Here is an 18,672-nt window from a genome sequence, read left to right on the forward strand (position 1 = left end):
AAGGCTGTCTATACTCTCACCCTGACAGCGGCTGAAGGCAAGGCGACCTCGTCTGTCACTTGTGGCTGGGCCCACTCTCTTTATTCTCAAGGGTTCTTCCAAGAACCCTGCTGTGTGAAGACTCCCCCCATGGAAGGTACCCTCTGAAGAGGCAGTGAGTGAGGGCAGAGACAGAATTGGTGAAGAAGGCGCCTGGGAGGAGCAGGTGGAGGCCAGCTGAAAGGTCTACCCTGGGCTGGTCCTAAGACCCCTCCAGCTGGTCTCCCCACGAATCAGCTCTCTAACAGGGCCCCCGGAGGCAGGGGATGCGCTTCCCAAATGTCTGCTGGTGTCTCCCTCTTACCTGATCACAGAGGGTTCCGATCAAGCCTTCTAAGTCCTGCTTCTCATGGAGGACCATCTGCTTCTCCTCATATTCTTGCTCCAGCTGCATTTCCAGTTGGCGGAGCTGTGGGCACAAAGGGCAGATGAAGGCATAGGATACAAGAGCTCTACCCGACAAACCCCACGAGGCAGGGACCCTGTGGAGGATGGGGTGGGGGAGGTGGAGTTCATGGCCCCTCGCCCAGTTCCACAACGGCTCACCTAGCAGTTGGAGGGGGTGTCTCTGTCAGAGGACTTGGGAGCCTAAAAGCTCAGGAGCCGGACAACTATGGGGAGAGCTGGCCAATTACGGGGAGCCCCCTGCCATTCACTGTGAAGTTCCCGCCCCCAGTTCCTTTCCCATTTCCTAACACATGTCTCCTTCCTCTGCCATGACCTAGCTTGAATAGTTACAAGTCTTGGCACTCTGACTTTTTAAGACTCTGCACAACATTGTATCCAGCACAATAAAATGCATTCACCTCGCTTATTAAATACACTGTGATGTAGCAAAAAAAAAAAAAAAGTTGCATTTGAGATTATTTGGTGTTTGGACTGCACGTTTGTCTCTCCAAAATTCCTAATCCCAATGCAGTATTATTTGCTGATGGGGCCTTTGGGGGATAGTGAGGTTTAGATGAGGTCATGAGGGTGGAGCCCCCATGCTGGGATTAGTGCCCTTATAAGAAGAGACACCAGGGAACTTGCTTCCTCTCTCTCTCCACTGCGTGAGGACACAGTGAGAAGGCAGCCGTCTATCTACAAGCCAGGAGCAGGGCCCTCACCCCACACCAAATCTGCCAGCACCTCGATCTTGGACTTGCCAGCCTCCAGAACTGTGAGAAATATACGTTTGTTGTTTAAGCTCCCCCACCCCACGCCCCCAGTCTACGATATTCTGCTATAGCAGCCCAAACTGACTAAGACCTTTGGCTATGAGCAACTCATTTAGTTTTACAATTGGCTCTGATTTCTCAGTAATCACCCAGCAAAGGCAGGCACTCCCTGCTAAAGTGGATGCCCCACTATAACGGTGCTTTGCACATCCTCTTCTGCACCAGACTCTCTCATGTGTGTTGTCTCACCCCTTCCTCCTTTCTCCATCCTGTGCTCTCAATGACCTTCTTTTCACAGACGGGCAAACTGAGTCAGAGAGCGGTCCTGAAGCATAGACTCCTACGTCAACTGCTGCTGAGAACAGTCAGCATGCCGTCTCCTGGCCCCAGCTCTTGTGCCACACAAGACAGCCATCGGCATTCCCACCCAGGTCTCTAACGATTGGTTTCCTGCCCTGGTGATAGACAGACTGAGCAGAGCAGTCACTAGAGATGTGCAGTCAATGTTAGTATCTGTCATAGGAGAAGAACACCTTTCTCTGACCTCCCCCTCCCCCTCTATAAATCTGTCCATGGAAAAGCCTCAGGAGGGTCTGGGTCACATCTCCAACTCATCAGGGTCCTGGCTCGGGGCACTCATGATGCTCGGAGGCACTCTTGGAATGCACTAGAAATTGTGCTCCCTTCACCTGAGGGCACACGGGCAGGGACTGGGGGCTTCCATCTCCTGACCCACGGACAGAAAAAAAGTACTGATGGATGGTCATTTCAGAAGAAAGTTCGTTTCAGAATTTTCTTTTAAGAGTGAGAGACACAAGGCACTCTGCTCACACCTGCTTAAAATGAAGACTGCAGAAGCTGAAACTCGTTTTGAGAAATATACAATAAAAATTATGTATCAAGCAGGGCAAAGTTTTCTGGAGTGTGTTCTGTAGAACATTTCCACATGGTGTTCACACGTATACTGTGTGTGGGGGGGGAAGGGAGGGAAGTCCACGCTAGAATAAGTGTGGGAGAGCCACTGAGTTAACAGGGCCTTCCATGCAGTACTTATCAGAGCCTTTGGTGAGTTCATGTGCAGGGAAGTGCTAAAGGATGCAGCACTGCCCAAGGTTGACTTCTATCAAGTGCTTCCTAAATGGCCTTCCATAGTCCAAACATTTGCAAAATTAAAAAAAAAAACTTTTTAAATCTAGTTATTTTGGTTAAGAGATTGGGCTTTGGAGTCAGACAGATCTAAGTTCAAGTCCGAGCTCATTTACTTCCCAGTGAGGTAACCTTGGGGACCACCCTTCACCTTTGGGACTCTATTTTCCTCATCTGTAGAACCAGTACTATAACCCTTACAGAGTGCTTATGAGAATTAAGTAAGCTGACAGACATAAAGAACCCAGCCTGAAACATGGTGCCCACTGGGTATTCAAAGAATCTCAGTCATTTCTCCCAAATATGCAGTAATGGAAAATAAGCAGAAATTGGCCCCTCAATGATAATTCACAGCAGTTTACAGTTTATAAGGCATCTGCCATTCTTTCATCTTATTCTCACAACAGCGTAGGTAAGGTAGAACATTTTCTCTTATTGCTCCCATTTTGTAGATGAGAAAACTGAGTCTCAGGGAAGTTACAAGACTTACTCAAGGGCACACAGGTCTGGTTGAACCTAAAATCTATGACTCTTCTTTTCCAACTCTGGGGAGTTCTGGGGGGAACGCACTTGGCCCATTGGGATGATCCATGTAAACCCCCAGAAGGGCTGAGCTCTAAAGGGGCCCCAAAAGGAGTACTTGAGGAGCAGGAAGGGCAGCAGATGCAGCAGCACCAACCACTGGGAGTGGAGAGGGGCTCAGTTCTTACTTACTCCCCTCACCCCCCCCAGAGCGATGATAGGATGCCGAGGCGACCCCATCTGCCCAGGACCTGGCTCACTAGAGTCCCGTCTCCCCCGAGGTCCTGACACCACTGAGGCCTCCTCCAGCCCCGCCCAGGATGATGCTCTTGGGGGGTTCTGCAGAGCACCAAGTCCCTGAACCCTTCTTCTCTTGGATGGATTAGTCACACCCAAGAGCAAGGCAACCACCAGGTTTGTCCCCTGGTTCCTCTGGAAGGATCAGCTACCTGAAAATCCACACACACACCAGTATTGCTCATAAGTTTCCAACCATCAAGGGTTACATTACAAAGCTCTGTGCAATAGTTCCACCTCTGTGATCTCCTTGAATCTTCCCTGTGACCCGGCAGGGGGCCATCATTATCCTATTTTACGGATGAGGGAAGTGAGGCTTATTAGCAAGGTTACGTGATTTCTCCAACGCCCCACAGTTGATAGCTGATGGAGCTGGGACTTGATCCAAGCCTCTGTGACTCCAAATAAAGTAGCAACGTTGGCTTTTTGTGTGTCTTGTAAACTGGCTCTGAGTGACCAGCGGTGGGTACAGAGAATGGAGTGTAGTTTAGTTGGAGTTGAGGGTTTAAAATCACTTTCCCAAAATCACACAGTTGTTAAGTTGGAAGGGCAAAGATTCAAACCAAGAGTCTATGAGTTCCAGCACCCATGCTCTCAGGCCCTGCAGTTTGGAGGTCTCTGTAGAGACTCTGTTTACGGAACTAATAATCAGAGTCAACTTTGGGAAATGCTACTCGGCCCCTTCTTGGAGATTCACAACGTACCCAAGGCTATGAAAGGCCCACAGAAATCCTGCCCAGACAAAACCTGTTAAATGAGGCTTAACCCAAAGCTTCTCAGCAATTCCATTTCAAAGATTCATCTTACACATTCACATCAGTGAATGCATCTGTAAGGAGGTTTGTCTCAGCATCGGCCATAAAAACAGAAAATGTCCAATGACAAGAGAATTAATGAGAGCACACGCCTAAGGTGGAATACTTTTATAAGACATTAAACATGTAAATTAGATCCGCATTTACTGACATGAGAGGAGGCCCAGGACAAACTTCCCAGTGAAAACGGCAGGCTTCAAAGCAGCATGACCCCATTTAGATATCTCTACAAATATGCACTTGTGGGTACAATGAAAGAGAGAGAGGAAAGAACACTTAAAAATAGTAATAATGATGGTGCCTTGGTGGTAAGATTTCAAGGGTTTACTGCCTTCTTATACACTGTTTGAAATGTCTGCAAAGAGCTTGGATAAAATGTAAGAAGTGATGTGCAAGGCGAATAGCCAGAAGGGACTGGTCCCTTTCTTGAAACATATAAATCCTTACCCAAAGCATCAGTCACATGGCACTGTGGGCTCTTGGTAGAAATCTTGGGGTGATTATGCTAGACAGTTTCAGAGGATCGTAGTTAGGACAGGTACGTCTGCTCCAGCACCCTTGAAAGCACTGAGGAAGCTAAGGTCTCAGGTGGTTGAAGAGTCCGTCCCCAGGCCCTGGGATTCCCCTCCCTCTAAGGATGAGGCACCCAGACTGACCCTGCCGGGACCCCAGGACACAGCTGTGCTCGTGGCTCACGTACCCGCTTCTGGCAGGACTGGCGGATGTCCTCCATCTCCTCCTCCTTGTCCTCTTGGTCCTTCTGGTGCATCTGCTTCATCCGTTCAATCTCCAGCTCAAACCGCTGGCGGAGCTGGGGGCAGCAAGGACAGCGCGTGAGGGTGACCCACACCGTCCGTGTCGTTCTTAGCATTTCAGCTGCATTTCTCATTTTGGGACTGCATGGATGAGAGTCAAGTTATCCCCCCCCCACCCCGCCCCAGGCAGCCAGGGAGGTCAGAAATGGTAGATAAATAGCCCGAATACTGCCTCTATCCCTTCCGTGGTCATAACATAACGTCACTAATCAATCACACTCTTTGCCACTGAGTTTAGATATCATTTTGGAATCCTTCTCAACACTCTCAGAATGAAACAAATTTGTCATCCCTGGAGCAGGCATCAGGGAAGTTCTTCTAGATGGGTGGATAGGTGGGTGAATGGATGGTAGAATAAAAGTTTACTTATGAAGACGGGAAATCCTGGAGAGGGAGATAACTTGCCCAAGATGCTACCTTGACAATTCACTTTGCCTTTGGTTAGTTACCTTGCTCTGTAGAAAACAGCCTTCTTAAAATACATTTGTGAGAATGAAATGAGATGACATATAAAGCACTTGGCACAACGCCTGGCACAAAAAGATTACGTTTTCTTTCCCCATTATTTTGAAAACAGAGTGAGGATTGGCCCCTCCCTTCCCGGAAGCCTGACATAACCAAGAACTGTGTTCCCATTAAGGAGGTGAGTCTTTTCAATGAGAGCCTCCAACACCTGCTCAGGGCAGGAAAAGAGCTGCGTGTGATGTTTAAGCTGTGCCATCTTACATAAAAGGCTCCAGAACTGGAGGCAGAAGTCATGGGATCCAATTCTAGTTCAAGAATTTACTTTCTTGATTTTCATAATTGAGCGACTGATCCAAGCTCTTGCTTGTCAAGTTTTGTGGCATATTAGAATTACCTGGTGCCTTTTTCTAAAAAAATTTCAATTCCAGGGCTTCACTCTAGACCTACTGGGTCAGAATCTCCAGGATACGGGCCTCAGGAACCTGTACTGTTAAGCTTTCACTGATGTAGCCTCTTCAATGCTGTTGGTCGTGGAGCAGCATGGAACCCACCAGTGCAGAGGGTCAGACTGTAGAAACTACAACGTCCTGACCATTTGCTACTCTGCCCTGGCAGCTCACAGCAAGCTTTCATGAGGCTACAATTGTTGCCTCTCTAACATGGACATGCAGTCGAAAAAAGACAACTGTGGTCTTTCCCAACGTTGATGATATTCTCGACTACATAGGACTGTGGTGAAGAGGAAGAAGAATGGCGTGCATCAGAGCCCCTACTGTAGTTCTCGGCAGAAAGCAGGCTCACTTTAAATGCCAACTTCCTTCCCTGCCTCCTTTAAAATGACAGAGGTTATGGGAAGATAATCCAAAATGAGGAGCATTTAAAGCAAGTAAATGTAATATTTCTTTTTCATTTTTTCCCTAGCCTCTTGGACACTCCTGGCATCTGCAATACCATTTATGTCAAGCTTATATGAGTTAACATAAAATTTCCTGGAAAAAGTGCTATGTTGTAACCAATAAATATCTCCTGGATGTCTACAATAGCCCAGTGCAGTGTGAGATGATGGGTGAAGCTGAAGATGGATGAAAGGGTTGAGTCAGCTTCGCCTCCTGTGTAAGCTGACGGGGGTACTGGGAAGCTGCATTCAGCCTCGGGTCCCTGAGGTCACCGTAGCACATTTCTCCTTCCGAGCACCGAGTGGTCCCCTGGTGACATCTTCAAGAGGTAACACAACTTTCCAAAGTGCTCACTCTATTCTTGACTCTGGGTTGCTATGTGACGCTGTCCCACCCTCTACGTCCCAGAACGACCTGCACAGATACCCCACCTCCTTCACGAACCTTCACAGATTCACAGCTGGGGTTGGGGGGAGGCTAGGGGGTTGACAAGGCTCCGACTTCACTGTACAGATGAGGAGACTAAAGTCTAGAGAAAACAGGGGGCTCGCCTAACGTCACACAGACCCCATCTGCATGTGACCATCTTGCAGTTCCTTAAATGCCACGTGACTCCCCTGCCTCCAGGTCTTTGCACTGGCTGTTCCCCCTGCCTGGAACTCTCCCCGTCAGCCAACTCAGACTCATCCTTCAGCTTTCAGCTTCAGTAAATGTCACTTCCTCCAGGAAGTCTTCCCTGACTGTTCCAAACCTGCTCCCCAAACCAGATCTGCAAGTTAAACTTTCTCATAACACTCAGCATAACTATAACCTTCGGCAGAGCGGAGACCACATTCGTCTTGTTTACAGCTGTATCCCTAGCATCCACCCTGTGCCTGGCACACAGTAGGTGCTTAATAAATATGGGTTTGACTGAGTAAAGAAGCTGTTTACTGAACCACTACAGACTGTCCCTCCACGCCTGCCACATCCATGTCTCAATACTCAGCAGACTCCATCCCGATGGAGTGGGGATAAGTGAGAAGCAAGGGCCAGCACCCCAGCCTCCCCCTGACCGCCCCCACTTCACCAGAGCTGCTCAGTTTATTTGCTTTTACGTATTCATGCTGCCTGGTCAGATGTTCTTGAAAAAGGAGTTCCAACCTTAAAACCATTTCAACATAATTACCCCTTATGAAATCCCACATGAAAAATTTCTTTAGAACTAAGCATCAAGAAAAGCCTTGCTTCCCCTCAAAAACCTGGCTTGTTTTTATCTTGGGGATGATAAAAAAGCATGTAACTCACATTTCCTTTTTCTCTCTGGCCACCAGGAATTTTAGAGCTAAACCTATTAAGTGTGTAAGATCGTATGTTCTGCGTGTCTGCTTATTAATTCACCACCCCACTGTTCCTTAGCACCGGTTTTAATTTGTGTTTTTCTGGTTTGGCTTGCTTTATTTATTCTTCTATTTTATTATGCATACATCTTATAGGCTGCCTCAAATTCTTTGTGGAATGAGTTGGGCATATAAACAAACAAGCAGACAAAATATTCATCAGGTGCTTCGTTGAGGGGGCTGGTACAAGAGTATTGGATTCCTGCCTTATTCCCCTCAGTTATTTTGCGTTTTCCAAAGATCAGGGCTCCCATCTCCCTGGAGGCTGTGCACAGCACAGGTATCCGAGGCGCTGTGGAGTCAGATGGTGCAGGCTCCAAATTCCGTCCCTGCCATTTTCTCCCTGTCCCTGAGCCTCAGTTTCCACATCTGTAAAGTGGGGATAATACTAATATCTCAGCATATAAATTTCTTGGGGAGATTGATGAGGTGAGATGTGAGGAGAGCTTAGGGCTGAGTCTGGTACACAGACAGTGCTCAATAAACACCAGATATTGGGTCAACAGTTATTTAATGAGTACCAACTATGCACCGGCCTCATTCCAGGCTCTGGGGATGCCCTGATAAGCAAGATCAACCAAAAAGTCCTCCTGCTTCCCTGAAACTTATATCCTAACGGGGGAGAGAAGCATTGAGCACATTTTTTAAAGCACTATGGCACACGATGGCAGGTGCTATGAAGGAGAACCAAATGGCTAAGGAGTGGCGTGGAGGTGGGGTTGTTTTCAAGAAGGAGATCAGGGCAAGCTTCTCGGAGGAGCTGACACTGACGCCTGCAGGATGGCAGGAGGGGCTACATCATGAAAGGTCTGAATGGCAGACCTAGGGGGGCTGAGGTTCCCTGGGGTGCTAGGGAGCCACAGAAGAATGAGGAGCCGCTGAGTGAGGCGCTTATGTCGTATCTGGGTAACAACCTTCTGCACTGGAGTCAGCACGCGGCAGGGCATCGCCCTGGACAGGACCTTCCTACCCGCTCCAGCTGCTTGATGGTGTTTTCCTGCTGCTTGTGGATTTTCTCTTGCTTGAGGGCACTGGATTCCAGCTTCCAGAGCCTCTCCTTCAAGCCCGCAATGCAATTCTCCCCCAGAGAGGGTGACCCCAGCAGCTCCTGCTTCTGGGCCTGCAGCATCTCCACGTCCTGCTTCAGCTGCAAGGTTTCTTGCTCCTTTCGCTACAGAGACAAAGTGGGCAGAGATCCGAAGTCACGTGACCGTACTCCTGCTCCCCCTGGGACACCTCTACAACCTGCGGGAGGGCGCTTTCCACTGTTCAGTGCACGTCATCTCCACTGCCATCTCCACCTGGATCTCGCGGCCCCCCGCCGCGCCCCCTGTGGGACGCCAAGGGCCCCTCCCTGGGACAGCTCAGACAGGCTGGGGTGGCGAGTTTGTGGGAAGCAACGCCCTTGCCCCTAGAGCTAGACCTCAGAGCACAAACAGGAGGTGTGTGCCCCATTTGAAAGCTGTGTACCTGCCAAGGCTGGGCCTGAGATGCTGGAGCAGGGAAGCAAAGTGGCCAGGAATGACTCTTCCAGGTTAGAAAGTCAGCTCCAGGGTGAAAGAAGTCTGGGCTACATCATGAAGGAGCTGCCCGCCAGGCTAAGAGGTGCAGAGGTTCTCCCAGAGCAACAGGGAGCCACAGCAGGCCTTGAGGAGCAGCTGAGGGAGGTGCCTGTGTCATATGTTAATCAAATCCCTCTGCACTGGAACCTGCAGGGGACAGGGCACTGCCCCTAGCTGGGTCTACAGCTAATTCATCCTGAGCCAAGCCTCTCCCCGCTCCCAGGTGGGCAGCTCAGAAGTCAGGTAGGTGACCGGAGCAAGATCGTGAGGGACGTGGAGCTAGGGAGGCCTGCTTATCCATCACCTGCCACCCACGGTTTGTTGATTCAGGCGCCCTGGGCTCCGTGACCCCGGCAGGCCAAGGCCGGCCGACCAGGACGGCCACACACAGAGCTCTCGCCCCGCACCATCTGCAGCAGGCGCGCGAGGGGTTTCCTGAGACCCAGCAACCAAGAGCCAGGGGGGCGCCGTGCCCCCGCCCCTCACCTTCAGGTGCTGCTGAAGCTTGCCCAGCTCGCACCGGACGCTGGTGTTCTCCTGGGCCACTTTCTCGCGGAGGCCCTTCTCAAACACGGACTCTCCCAGGGCCTGGGCCAGCTGCGTGTCAAACCTGTCAGAGCAGAACGCGGGTCATGGCCCCGAGGCGGGTGTGCCTGGGCCGGGGGCGGGGGAGGGAAGGCGGGTGCTAGAGAGAGGCAGTTAGCTTGCTGAGAACCGCTAGGGAGAGAAAGAGAATTAAATGATGCAGGGTTTGTGGATGTGGGGTAGGAATCCTGAACACCAGAGGGCAACGCTGAGGGTTTATAGTTTCCACAAAAATACCGGACACTTATTTAAAATGTGATAAAAACATATACACAAAAACAAAAATAGAATAAAACTATACAAATAGAGAATAAGAACAAAAACCATATAGGCATATAGAAAAAACTAACCTATCAGGTTTGCTGACATACACCAAGGACCTTTAATTCTACAAGGCCCAGGTTTGGCATCTAATATCCATTGATTGGTATATGAATGTATTTATCAGCCCAAACAAGGGATATTCAACATTTCATATTGTGCATGATACCGTGGGGCTCATGCACTCATAAGCCATATTAGAGCACGGTTATTACGGATAGAATGCTGGACAGTTAGTTATACATTCCACCTTGTCTTCATTTGGTTCCTAAGCAGAAAACACAGAGACTGGACAGTCCTATGGGGGCCGTCGGGGAAGGAGGAAGTACCTCCTTTGGAGCGCACCTGCCCCTCCACGATGGTGACCACTGGGTGGGAAGCGCTTCCTGGACTGGACATCATTCCACTCATCAGCCTCTGTCCCTATCACAGGCGAGGAAACTGGCAGAGGTTCTGACAAGCCTCAATAAGATGTGACTTTGGTCACTTGCCCTCAGCCCACACAGAAAGGCCACCTGCTCCAGGGAACTGGGTGGGGCCAGAATGGCTGAACTGGGCACGGGGTTTTGGCCTTGGTGAGAAGAAGGTCTCCCTTGTTACAGGATTATCCAGTGTCCCTTAACGCTAGATGGTCATTCAAAGCCTCAAGACTCCTGAGAGAGCCAACTACAGGTCATATGAGGGAGCCCTACTGTTGGAAGGGCCCAGAGGCTTTCTGATTGGCTGTTGGTGACATCATTCAAGAGGCGCTATTGGCTGCCTCTGAATGGCAACACTGATGATGATGATAATGGTCCAGCAGTCCCAAAATGCCAGGCTCTGAGCTGGGATCCATGGGGTCCTTATAACAATTCAGTAAGAAACACATTATAACCATTTCATACAAGAGAAAACTGAAGTTCAGAGAGAGCTGAACAGATTCAGCCAAAATCCCAAAGCGGGTTTGAGCCAGCTTCTCTGCTGATTTAGCTGGTCCCCCATCTACCTGTTCATGCCCTGGAACAGGGAAGGAAAGACAGTGGGGGCCAGACAGTGATGGATGTTTTAAAGGAGTCCTTACTGGGCCACCTGATGCCAAAGAATGCCTCCAACAGACCCTAACTTTTGGAACACACTGACCGACCAACTGCCTGAGGCCAGAGGGACTCACACCCTTCACCCCACTAGGAGCGGGCTGGGGGTCCAACCTCCCGTGGCTCCGGCACAGGCCTTATCCCTGTGGAAGCAGCTGGGAGCTCCATCAGCCCTCGGAACTGAGCTTTGTGACCCATGAGGAACCATGGCAACAGGAAGCCAACCTCAAATGGAGCCTTTCTGGGCCACTCTGAACTTAGAAGCCAAGGTGGGGCAGGGAACTCTATCAGCATGGAGACATCACTCCATCCAGAGCCCAGCAAACTAAGGAGGCAGCTGCACCTACACTTCAATTAAACTTAAAGAGGTGTGAGGAAGTAACACTAACTTTTAGATCTCTCCCTCACTATAGGCATTCTGTCTGAATTTCCACCGTTAGACAGAGACTTCTACCCCCTTATGGGCTCCCTGCTAAAATGCTAGCCCACCTAGAAAGGTAATGGCTGCTATTTGCAATGAGCATCAAAACATAAATTAACTTCTGCTAAGATACGGTAGTGGAGTAGAGAGCATGACAGGGCAGGTAAGTCTTAAGAAGAAGAAATGTAAGTATGATGAAATGGGGACTTTCCCGGGGGCCATCATGGGGAGGTTCTTGAGGACCTGGAATGAAGGGTTCTGCCCAAGGGGGTCGATCACAGGAAAGCCCAGAGAGATGGAATTTTCTGGCTGCATAAACTCCAAGGGCAGAACCCTGCCCCCTGCCACCCATCAGAAATCTGAAACCCCCTCATAAGGCCTCTCAGAACAGAAGTGGAACCCACAGATAAGGGCCAGAATTGTCACAGCTGGCAGAAACCTGAGGGGTGATGGAGTCTCACTTCTCAATTTACAGATAGGGGTCTGTCAGAGCCACTCTTCAGCACCAGGTGGCCTGCTTAAGTCCAAGGACGGCTCTGAAACATCAGTCACTGTCTGGCCCAGAGAAGTAGTGTCACTTGACAAGGTCACCCAGGAAATGACCAAGATGGGACTAAGCCATTCTCCCCACTGCAAGGACAAGGTTTAGCCAGAGCATCCATGGGAAGCTGGAAAAGGAAACAGAGTCAGCTATCAGCAAGAAGAGAATAAACTTCTCTCATTTTGGGGGCATACTAATAACACCCCAAAGAGCTTCTTTTTTTTTTTTTTTTCTCCAAATGAAGGAGCCAGCTCAGGAAAGCTCGAAGGTAAATGAGAGAAACAATATTTAATGCAGATCAAGTTCAAAACCTGTGCCAGTCCCATGGAAATAAAACTCAGCTTGCTACCTGTTGGAAATAGGCACCCTCGGCAAAACCACATCCCGGCACACATAGCAAGGTTCTTCTGTATTTTTATCCTGGACCTTCTCAAAGAGGCTGTGTTTCATCTATTTGCCTCCTAGGAAGTTTCCATTAGGGCTTATCTGGCTCAGAACAGGACCCCTGCACTCCTTTACCCTCACCAGGTGAGCTGAAGAACTTTGGACACAGCCAAAGAGTCCAGGGATGAAGGCACCCCAGGAGCTGAGGTTCCACGTAAGGAGGCCTGTGAGTGTAAACCTGGGCTCCTGGTCTAGGCTCCACCCACGGAAACCTGTGACAGCACTGCCGGAAAGCAAGCACGGGAACCAGTGTGCAGATTCAAGACTGGCATCTTGTTTGTGCACAAAGCCCAGTCCCTGCCAGAACTGCTCACGTGAGCTGAGAGTCTAAACTTCAAATGAAAAGGGCACTGACTCAAGTTTTTGGCCTCCTCACCATTTTCAACAGTGGGAATAGGAACCAGACTCTAGTCCTGCGGGATCTACCAACTGTATCATCTAGTCTTCACCACAAGGGGAGCGCTCCACCTAAGGAGAAGAATCAGTCTGAGAAGGGTTGAATGACTTGTCCAAGGTCACACAACTAGCAAGAGGCCCAGCTGAGACTTGAACCAGCACTTGCACCCCTGACCACCGGGCCAGGCTGTCTTTGCCCTCCACAACGAACTCTACACTTGATAAGTGGGGATGCGGAGGCCCAGAGAGGCCAAGAAAGTTCCCCAAGCTCACATGGTCAGTTGGTAATAGAGCTGAGACTGGATAACAGAAAAGAATGATTTCTTGCTGGATTCTTGGGAGAACCATATAGGAATGTGTGAGGGGAGAGAGAGGAAAATCAGAGCAGAACAAGGATGGTAGGCTCCATGGACGAAGAGCCCTGACTGAAGTGGAGGGGTTTGGAAGAACCCGGAGACCCCAGAAGACCCCAGCGCCCAGGTGCTGACGTGGAACGCGACTCACTTCTTCTGCTTCTTCTCTAGCTCGTGGTTTCGGCTCTGCTGGTTCTCCAGCAGGAAGTGGGTGTCCTGCAGGTCGCAGGTCAGATGGTGGCACTTCCTCTTCAGCTGCTGGGCCATCCTCTTGGCGCCCTCGTAAGCACTCTGCAGCTCCCCAAGCTGTGGGAGGAGTAGAACGTATCAGCCAGCTCCGTCAGTGCCGAACTGCCCCCTACTTTCTAGGTCAAGTAGCTGCTGTTTCCAGTGTGAGTGTAATGGGAAGAGAACAGGCACGGGGGCTGGAGCGACCCCGTCCTGACCACTTTTCACCTGTGTCGCCGTGAGGAAGCTACTTCTCTGAGCTTCAGTTTGCTCGGGGGTAAAACGGGGCGGGGGTGTCTATCATTCTCTTCGGGTTTTTAATTTTCCTCAGTAATCCTCCTGCCAGTGTGCCCACAGATTCTTTACATGCCCTGCCTCAACTCGACAGCCCCTTGAGGACTATGCATAATTGACATCCCCATCAGTGGGCATAATCTGGGGAGACGCATGCGGATCAGCCATGAAGCAGCCAAAATGGCACATGGAGAAAATCTGACCAGGAAACCCCTGAGACGGGCTGTAAAGGTCAAGGCGGTAACTGGCACTTGAGATGGGCTGGCTTCCACAGGGACACACGCTGCTGGAAACAAACGGAAAAGCCACGGCACTTGCATCTTCCTCCAGGAAACACCCTCCCAAATGTCCTAGTTTAGATCTGGGAGAGAGGGCAACTCAGCACACTCGCTTTGAAGAAATGGCCTCATTAAAGAATTGCTTTAAATAAGCAAAACGCTGAGTTAATGAAGCCTGTAATTCTAAATTCAGTATTTGAAGGCAAATGGGATGTTTTCGTATATTCTGCTGCTCAGAAAAAGGTTGCACTTTTATTACTTTTTAATGTAGCATGAGTATCCCTCCTTCCTTGCGGAGGCTGACCCGACTTTATAATTTGTTATCAAAGAACTGGGCTGTTCCCCTGTGGCTGTCCCTTGCTGGTTATCTATCTATGTCTTCTGAGGATCATGAAACAATGTCCATCTTGGAAGTGACCCCTAAAACCATCTCCAGAGAGCCTCACTTCCACTGTTTATAAAATCCCGTGTGATCTCTTCCTGGCCCACCTCTGCAAGTTGATTCCATGATACTTTTCTCTCACAATGAGGAGATTATATATATATATATATATATATATATAAAATAGCGGGACAGGAAATATGACTTCAACTCTTATTGTGCTTACCTCTAATGGGGACACCAAGAAGTAAGCAGATAATTACAACACAGCATGATGAGGCTTGTATCTGGGGAAATAATTCAGGGGCACCCAACCCAATCTGTGTCAGGGAAGACTTTCTGGAGGGAAGGACATTTAAGCTGAGATCTTAAGGTTAGTTGGAGATATCTAGGTAGGGAAGAGAAAGAAAGTGTTCTAGGAAAAGGAAACAGCATATGCAAAGGCCCAGAGGTGAGAAAGAATAAGGCTGTTTGGAAGGAGGGGGGGAAAAAAAAGTGCAATGGAACAGAATAGAGTCCAGAAAAAGACCCACAGAAATACAGTCAGTTGATCTTCCACAAAGGGGCAAATGCTATACAGTGAAGCAAAGACAATCTTTTCGACAAATGGTGCTGAAACAACTGGTCATCCACATGCAAAAAAAATGAATCTAGACACAGATTTTACACAAAAATGAACTTAAAATGGATCACAGACGTAAATGTAAAATGCAAAACTATAAAGCTCCTGGAAGATAACATAGGAGAAAACCTTGATGACCTTGGATTTGGCAATGACTTTTTAGATATGACGCCAAAGTCACAACCCATTAAAGAAAGAATTTATAAGCTGGACTTTATTAAAACTAAAAATTTCTGCTCTGCAAAAGACATTATCAAGAGAATGAAAAACCACTGACAGGAAGAAAATATTTGCAAAAGACATATCTGATAAAGAACTTATCCAAAATATACAAGGAACTCTTAAAATCCAATGATTAGAAAACAAACAACTCAAATAAAAAAACAGGACAAAGACCTTAACAGACACTTCACCAAAGAAGGTTACTGATGGCAAATAAGAATATGAAAATATGTTCCACACCTTATGTCATCAGGGAAATTAAAACAAGATACTACTACACATCTATTAGAATGACTAGAATACAGAACACTGACAACACCAATTGCTGACAAGGATGTGGAGCAACAGGAACTCTTACACATTCCTCATGGGAATGCAAAATGGTACAGCCACTTTGGAAGACAGTTTGATGGTTTCTTACAAAACTAAAGATACTCTTACCATATGATCCAGAAACCATGTGCTTTGGTATTCGCCCAAAGGCACTGAAAACTTACATCCACATAAACACCTGCACGTGGATATTTACTGACAAAACATGGAAGCAACTGAGATGTCCTTCAGTAGGTGAATTGATAAATGAACTGTGATACATCCAGATGATGGAATATTATTCAGAGCTAAAAAGAAATGAGTTATCAAGCTATAAATGAAAAGATGTGGAGGAACCTCAAATGCGTATTCCTAAGTGAAAGAAGCCAATCTCAAAAGGCTGCATATGGTATGATTCCAACTACATGACATTCTGGAAAAGGCGAAGCTATGGGGACAGTAAAAACATCAGTGCTTGCCAGAGGTTGGGGGCGAGGGTAAACTGATGGAGCACAGAGGATTTTTAGGGCAGTGAATCTATTATGTATGAAACTATAATATGGATACATGTCATTATACATTTGTCCAAACCCACAGAATATATGACAGTAAGGGTAAACCCTAAAGTAAACTACAGCAAACTACAGTCCTTAGTGATGGGTCAACGAATGTTCGTTGATTGTAACAGATGTCCCACTCTGGTGGAGGATGTTGATAATGGGGGAGGCTATGCAAGTGTAGGGATGGGGGTAGATGGGAAACCTCTGTACCTTCCTCTCAATTTTCCTGTGAGCCTTAAACAACTGAATGGGTTGGACTCAGTGGTGTGCTGGAGCTGTCTTGTACCAACTTACAAGAGCTGATTCTGCACATCTCTTCCCAGTTCCACATTCAGTAACATCACAATGGTAGCCTGAAATTGGTCATGGTGGGAACATTTACACCACGGAAATCGGCAACTGGCAAACATTACACATCAGGGTCTGTTTTTAGAGCGACAGTTTATCAGCACACCACTGGTTAAAGTGTAGACTGGGTAGAATGTAGACTAGGGGTGGTTGGAGACAATGCAAAACAGAGGCCAAATTACTTTCATCTAGATATGCCAGACAAAGTTACATTATATTTGTAATGCCCAGCTGCACTTTCAAGAAAAAAAGGGAAATTGTAGGATGTCAGAAATGCAGAGGACACAAAACAAGAACACTCATGGTAGATGCTAACACTATGGCAGTCAAGGTGAGGGAGAAGAAGAGCAGCAGAAAGATCCAGAAATATCCCTAATGATAGAGGCTGTGTTCAAATGCCCAGAGGGAGACAGGAGACAAGGCCTTGGGGCCATGGAAGGTGGGAGCTTGGAAGGAAGACCCTTGCACTAAGCCAGGACCCTGAAAGAGCTGCACCTATTTGACAGGGGGCAAGGAAAGCTCCACCCATGGCCTGGAAGGTGGTTAAGAATGCTTGCTGCCACTCTGGCTCCCAGTCAGGGAGAAAGGATTCCCATGAGAAATCAAAACCCCAGGTCTGTGCCTCATGTGAGTTCAAAGCTCAGACTGACACTTTGGACATGCTGCAAAAATCTGAAATGCAGAATTTATTTAGCATAACCTCGGGGGCTGCTGCAGAAGAAAAAGTGCAAAAGTGCTTCTTCTAAGAGGAACACATCCAAAAACATACGACTCCATTTAAAATCAATAAAAAGGTTTTTAAAATTTTTAAAATAAGATCAACTCAATTAAAAAAAAAAAAAAAGCTAAAGACACATAAAATCTCACCATGAGTCAGAAAGGAAAAAAGGAACATCTACAATGCCGACTACGTGGGGCTGGTGTGTGGGAGGCGCCTGTGGAAGATGAACTCACAATCAAAATGTACAGAACACACAGGCAAACAATTCCCAGCGACAGTCAGTCTAACTTGCGATAACAGAACAATCTGAAAGAGATGCTGAAAGATCCCCTGGCTGCTGTGTGGTTGCGGGGAGAGGCTGGAAGCACTGAGACCAGTTAGGAGGCTGTTGCTCTGATATAGACGAGAGATGGAGGTGGAAAGTTAGGCTAGAGGCAATGGGGGCTGATATCATTTGACTATTTTAGGAGCACATTACAATCATTTTACAGATGAGAAACCTGATACCCAAAAGGTAAAAGTGCTTTCCACAAGGTCAGAGCAGAAAGGGAACTGGAACTCAGGTATCCCGAGCTCACTTTCATGTTCTTTAGTCCACAGCGTAGAACATTCGCATGTAGAGAAACTATCACCCATATCCCATAGCGACCTTCATGTGTAATATCAGTGGAGGTGGAGAAGCACGGAACAGGTGATGCCCTCTCTCCCTTCCTGGGTTCGGCCAACACCCTGAAGAGGGAGGTGAGACCCTGCCCAATCGCTGCCACTTTTGCAACCCAGACTATCTCCCCCCCTTACCTTCTGCTCCAGCTCGTTCCTAGACGCCAGCTCCGAGTCCAGCCTCTCCTCGGACTGCTGGAGACGCTTCCTGAGGAACTCGTTCTCCATCTGAGCACAGTCGAAGCGCATCTGCCACTCATCCGCTGTTTAACAGAGTCAGAGAGGCCAGGATGGGAGGCTCAGTGAACGAGGGTGGTTCTCTCCCACGGTCTTAGCTCTTTGTGCACAATTTCACAGTGTTAATAGAATTCCTGAGGCTCGACCTCAGGCTTCAGATTAGGAAATCCCACTTTAAGTCCAAGCTTTAAAAACCACTTCCTCCAGGCAGCCTGCCCTGACTACCTCCAGGTGTCTAACGTTATTGACCACTCACTATTTTAAGCTTGGTCGTTTTACACTGTTCAATTTCTCTACAAGTGTGCAAAGACCTTTTTTTCCCCAAGGAAAGTCCATAATTTTTGAGGGTAGGGGAGCTGTTTTAGTCATTTGCGGGTTTCTCCACACACTCTAGAAGAGTTTCCCACACACAGCCATTCCCCCCCCCCCGCCACATGGTAACACAAGTTCTCCAACTGGAGTCATCCTACTGGCCTACCACACTGGGTGACAGAGAAGAAAATCAGTGACTGTTGGTTGAATTAATTAACAAATAAATCAATGAGCAATAATTAAAGTGTCTATTAAATGAAGAGCAA

General features: G+C 48.2%; 1 protein-coding gene across 2 annotated transcripts in view; it reads right to left on the bottom strand.

Moving 5' to 3' along the window:
- MYO18B (myosin XVIIIB) overlaps window positions 1-18,672 on the bottom strand; it is a 218,080-nt gene that overhangs the window by 90,271 nt on the left and 109,137 nt on the right. For both annotated transcript variants that reach the window (XM_068563218.1, XM_068563217.1), the window contains exons 27-32: window positions 17,996-18,120; window positions 13,382-13,536; window positions 9,583-9,706; window positions 8,505-8,705; window positions 4,680-4,790; window positions 344-448 (exon numbers count right to left, since the gene is read on the bottom strand). In XM_068563218.1, coding sequence (XP_068419319.1) covers window positions 344-448; window positions 4,680-4,790; window positions 8,505-8,705; window positions 9,583-9,706; window positions 13,382-13,536; window positions 17,996-18,120 — 821 coding nt within the window. The remainder of the gene's footprint in view (window positions 1-343; window positions 449-4,679; window positions 4,791-8,504; window positions 8,706-9,582; window positions 9,707-13,381; window positions 13,537-17,995; window positions 18,121-18,672) is intronic.

This window comes from Eschrichtius robustus, chromosome 14, assembly GCF_028021215.1.
Source record: "Eschrichtius robustus isolate mEscRob2 chromosome 14, mEscRob2.pri, whole genome shotgun sequence".
Taxonomy (NCBI): Eukaryota; Metazoa; Chordata; class Mammalia; order Artiodactyla; family Eschrichtiidae; genus Eschrichtius; species Eschrichtius robustus.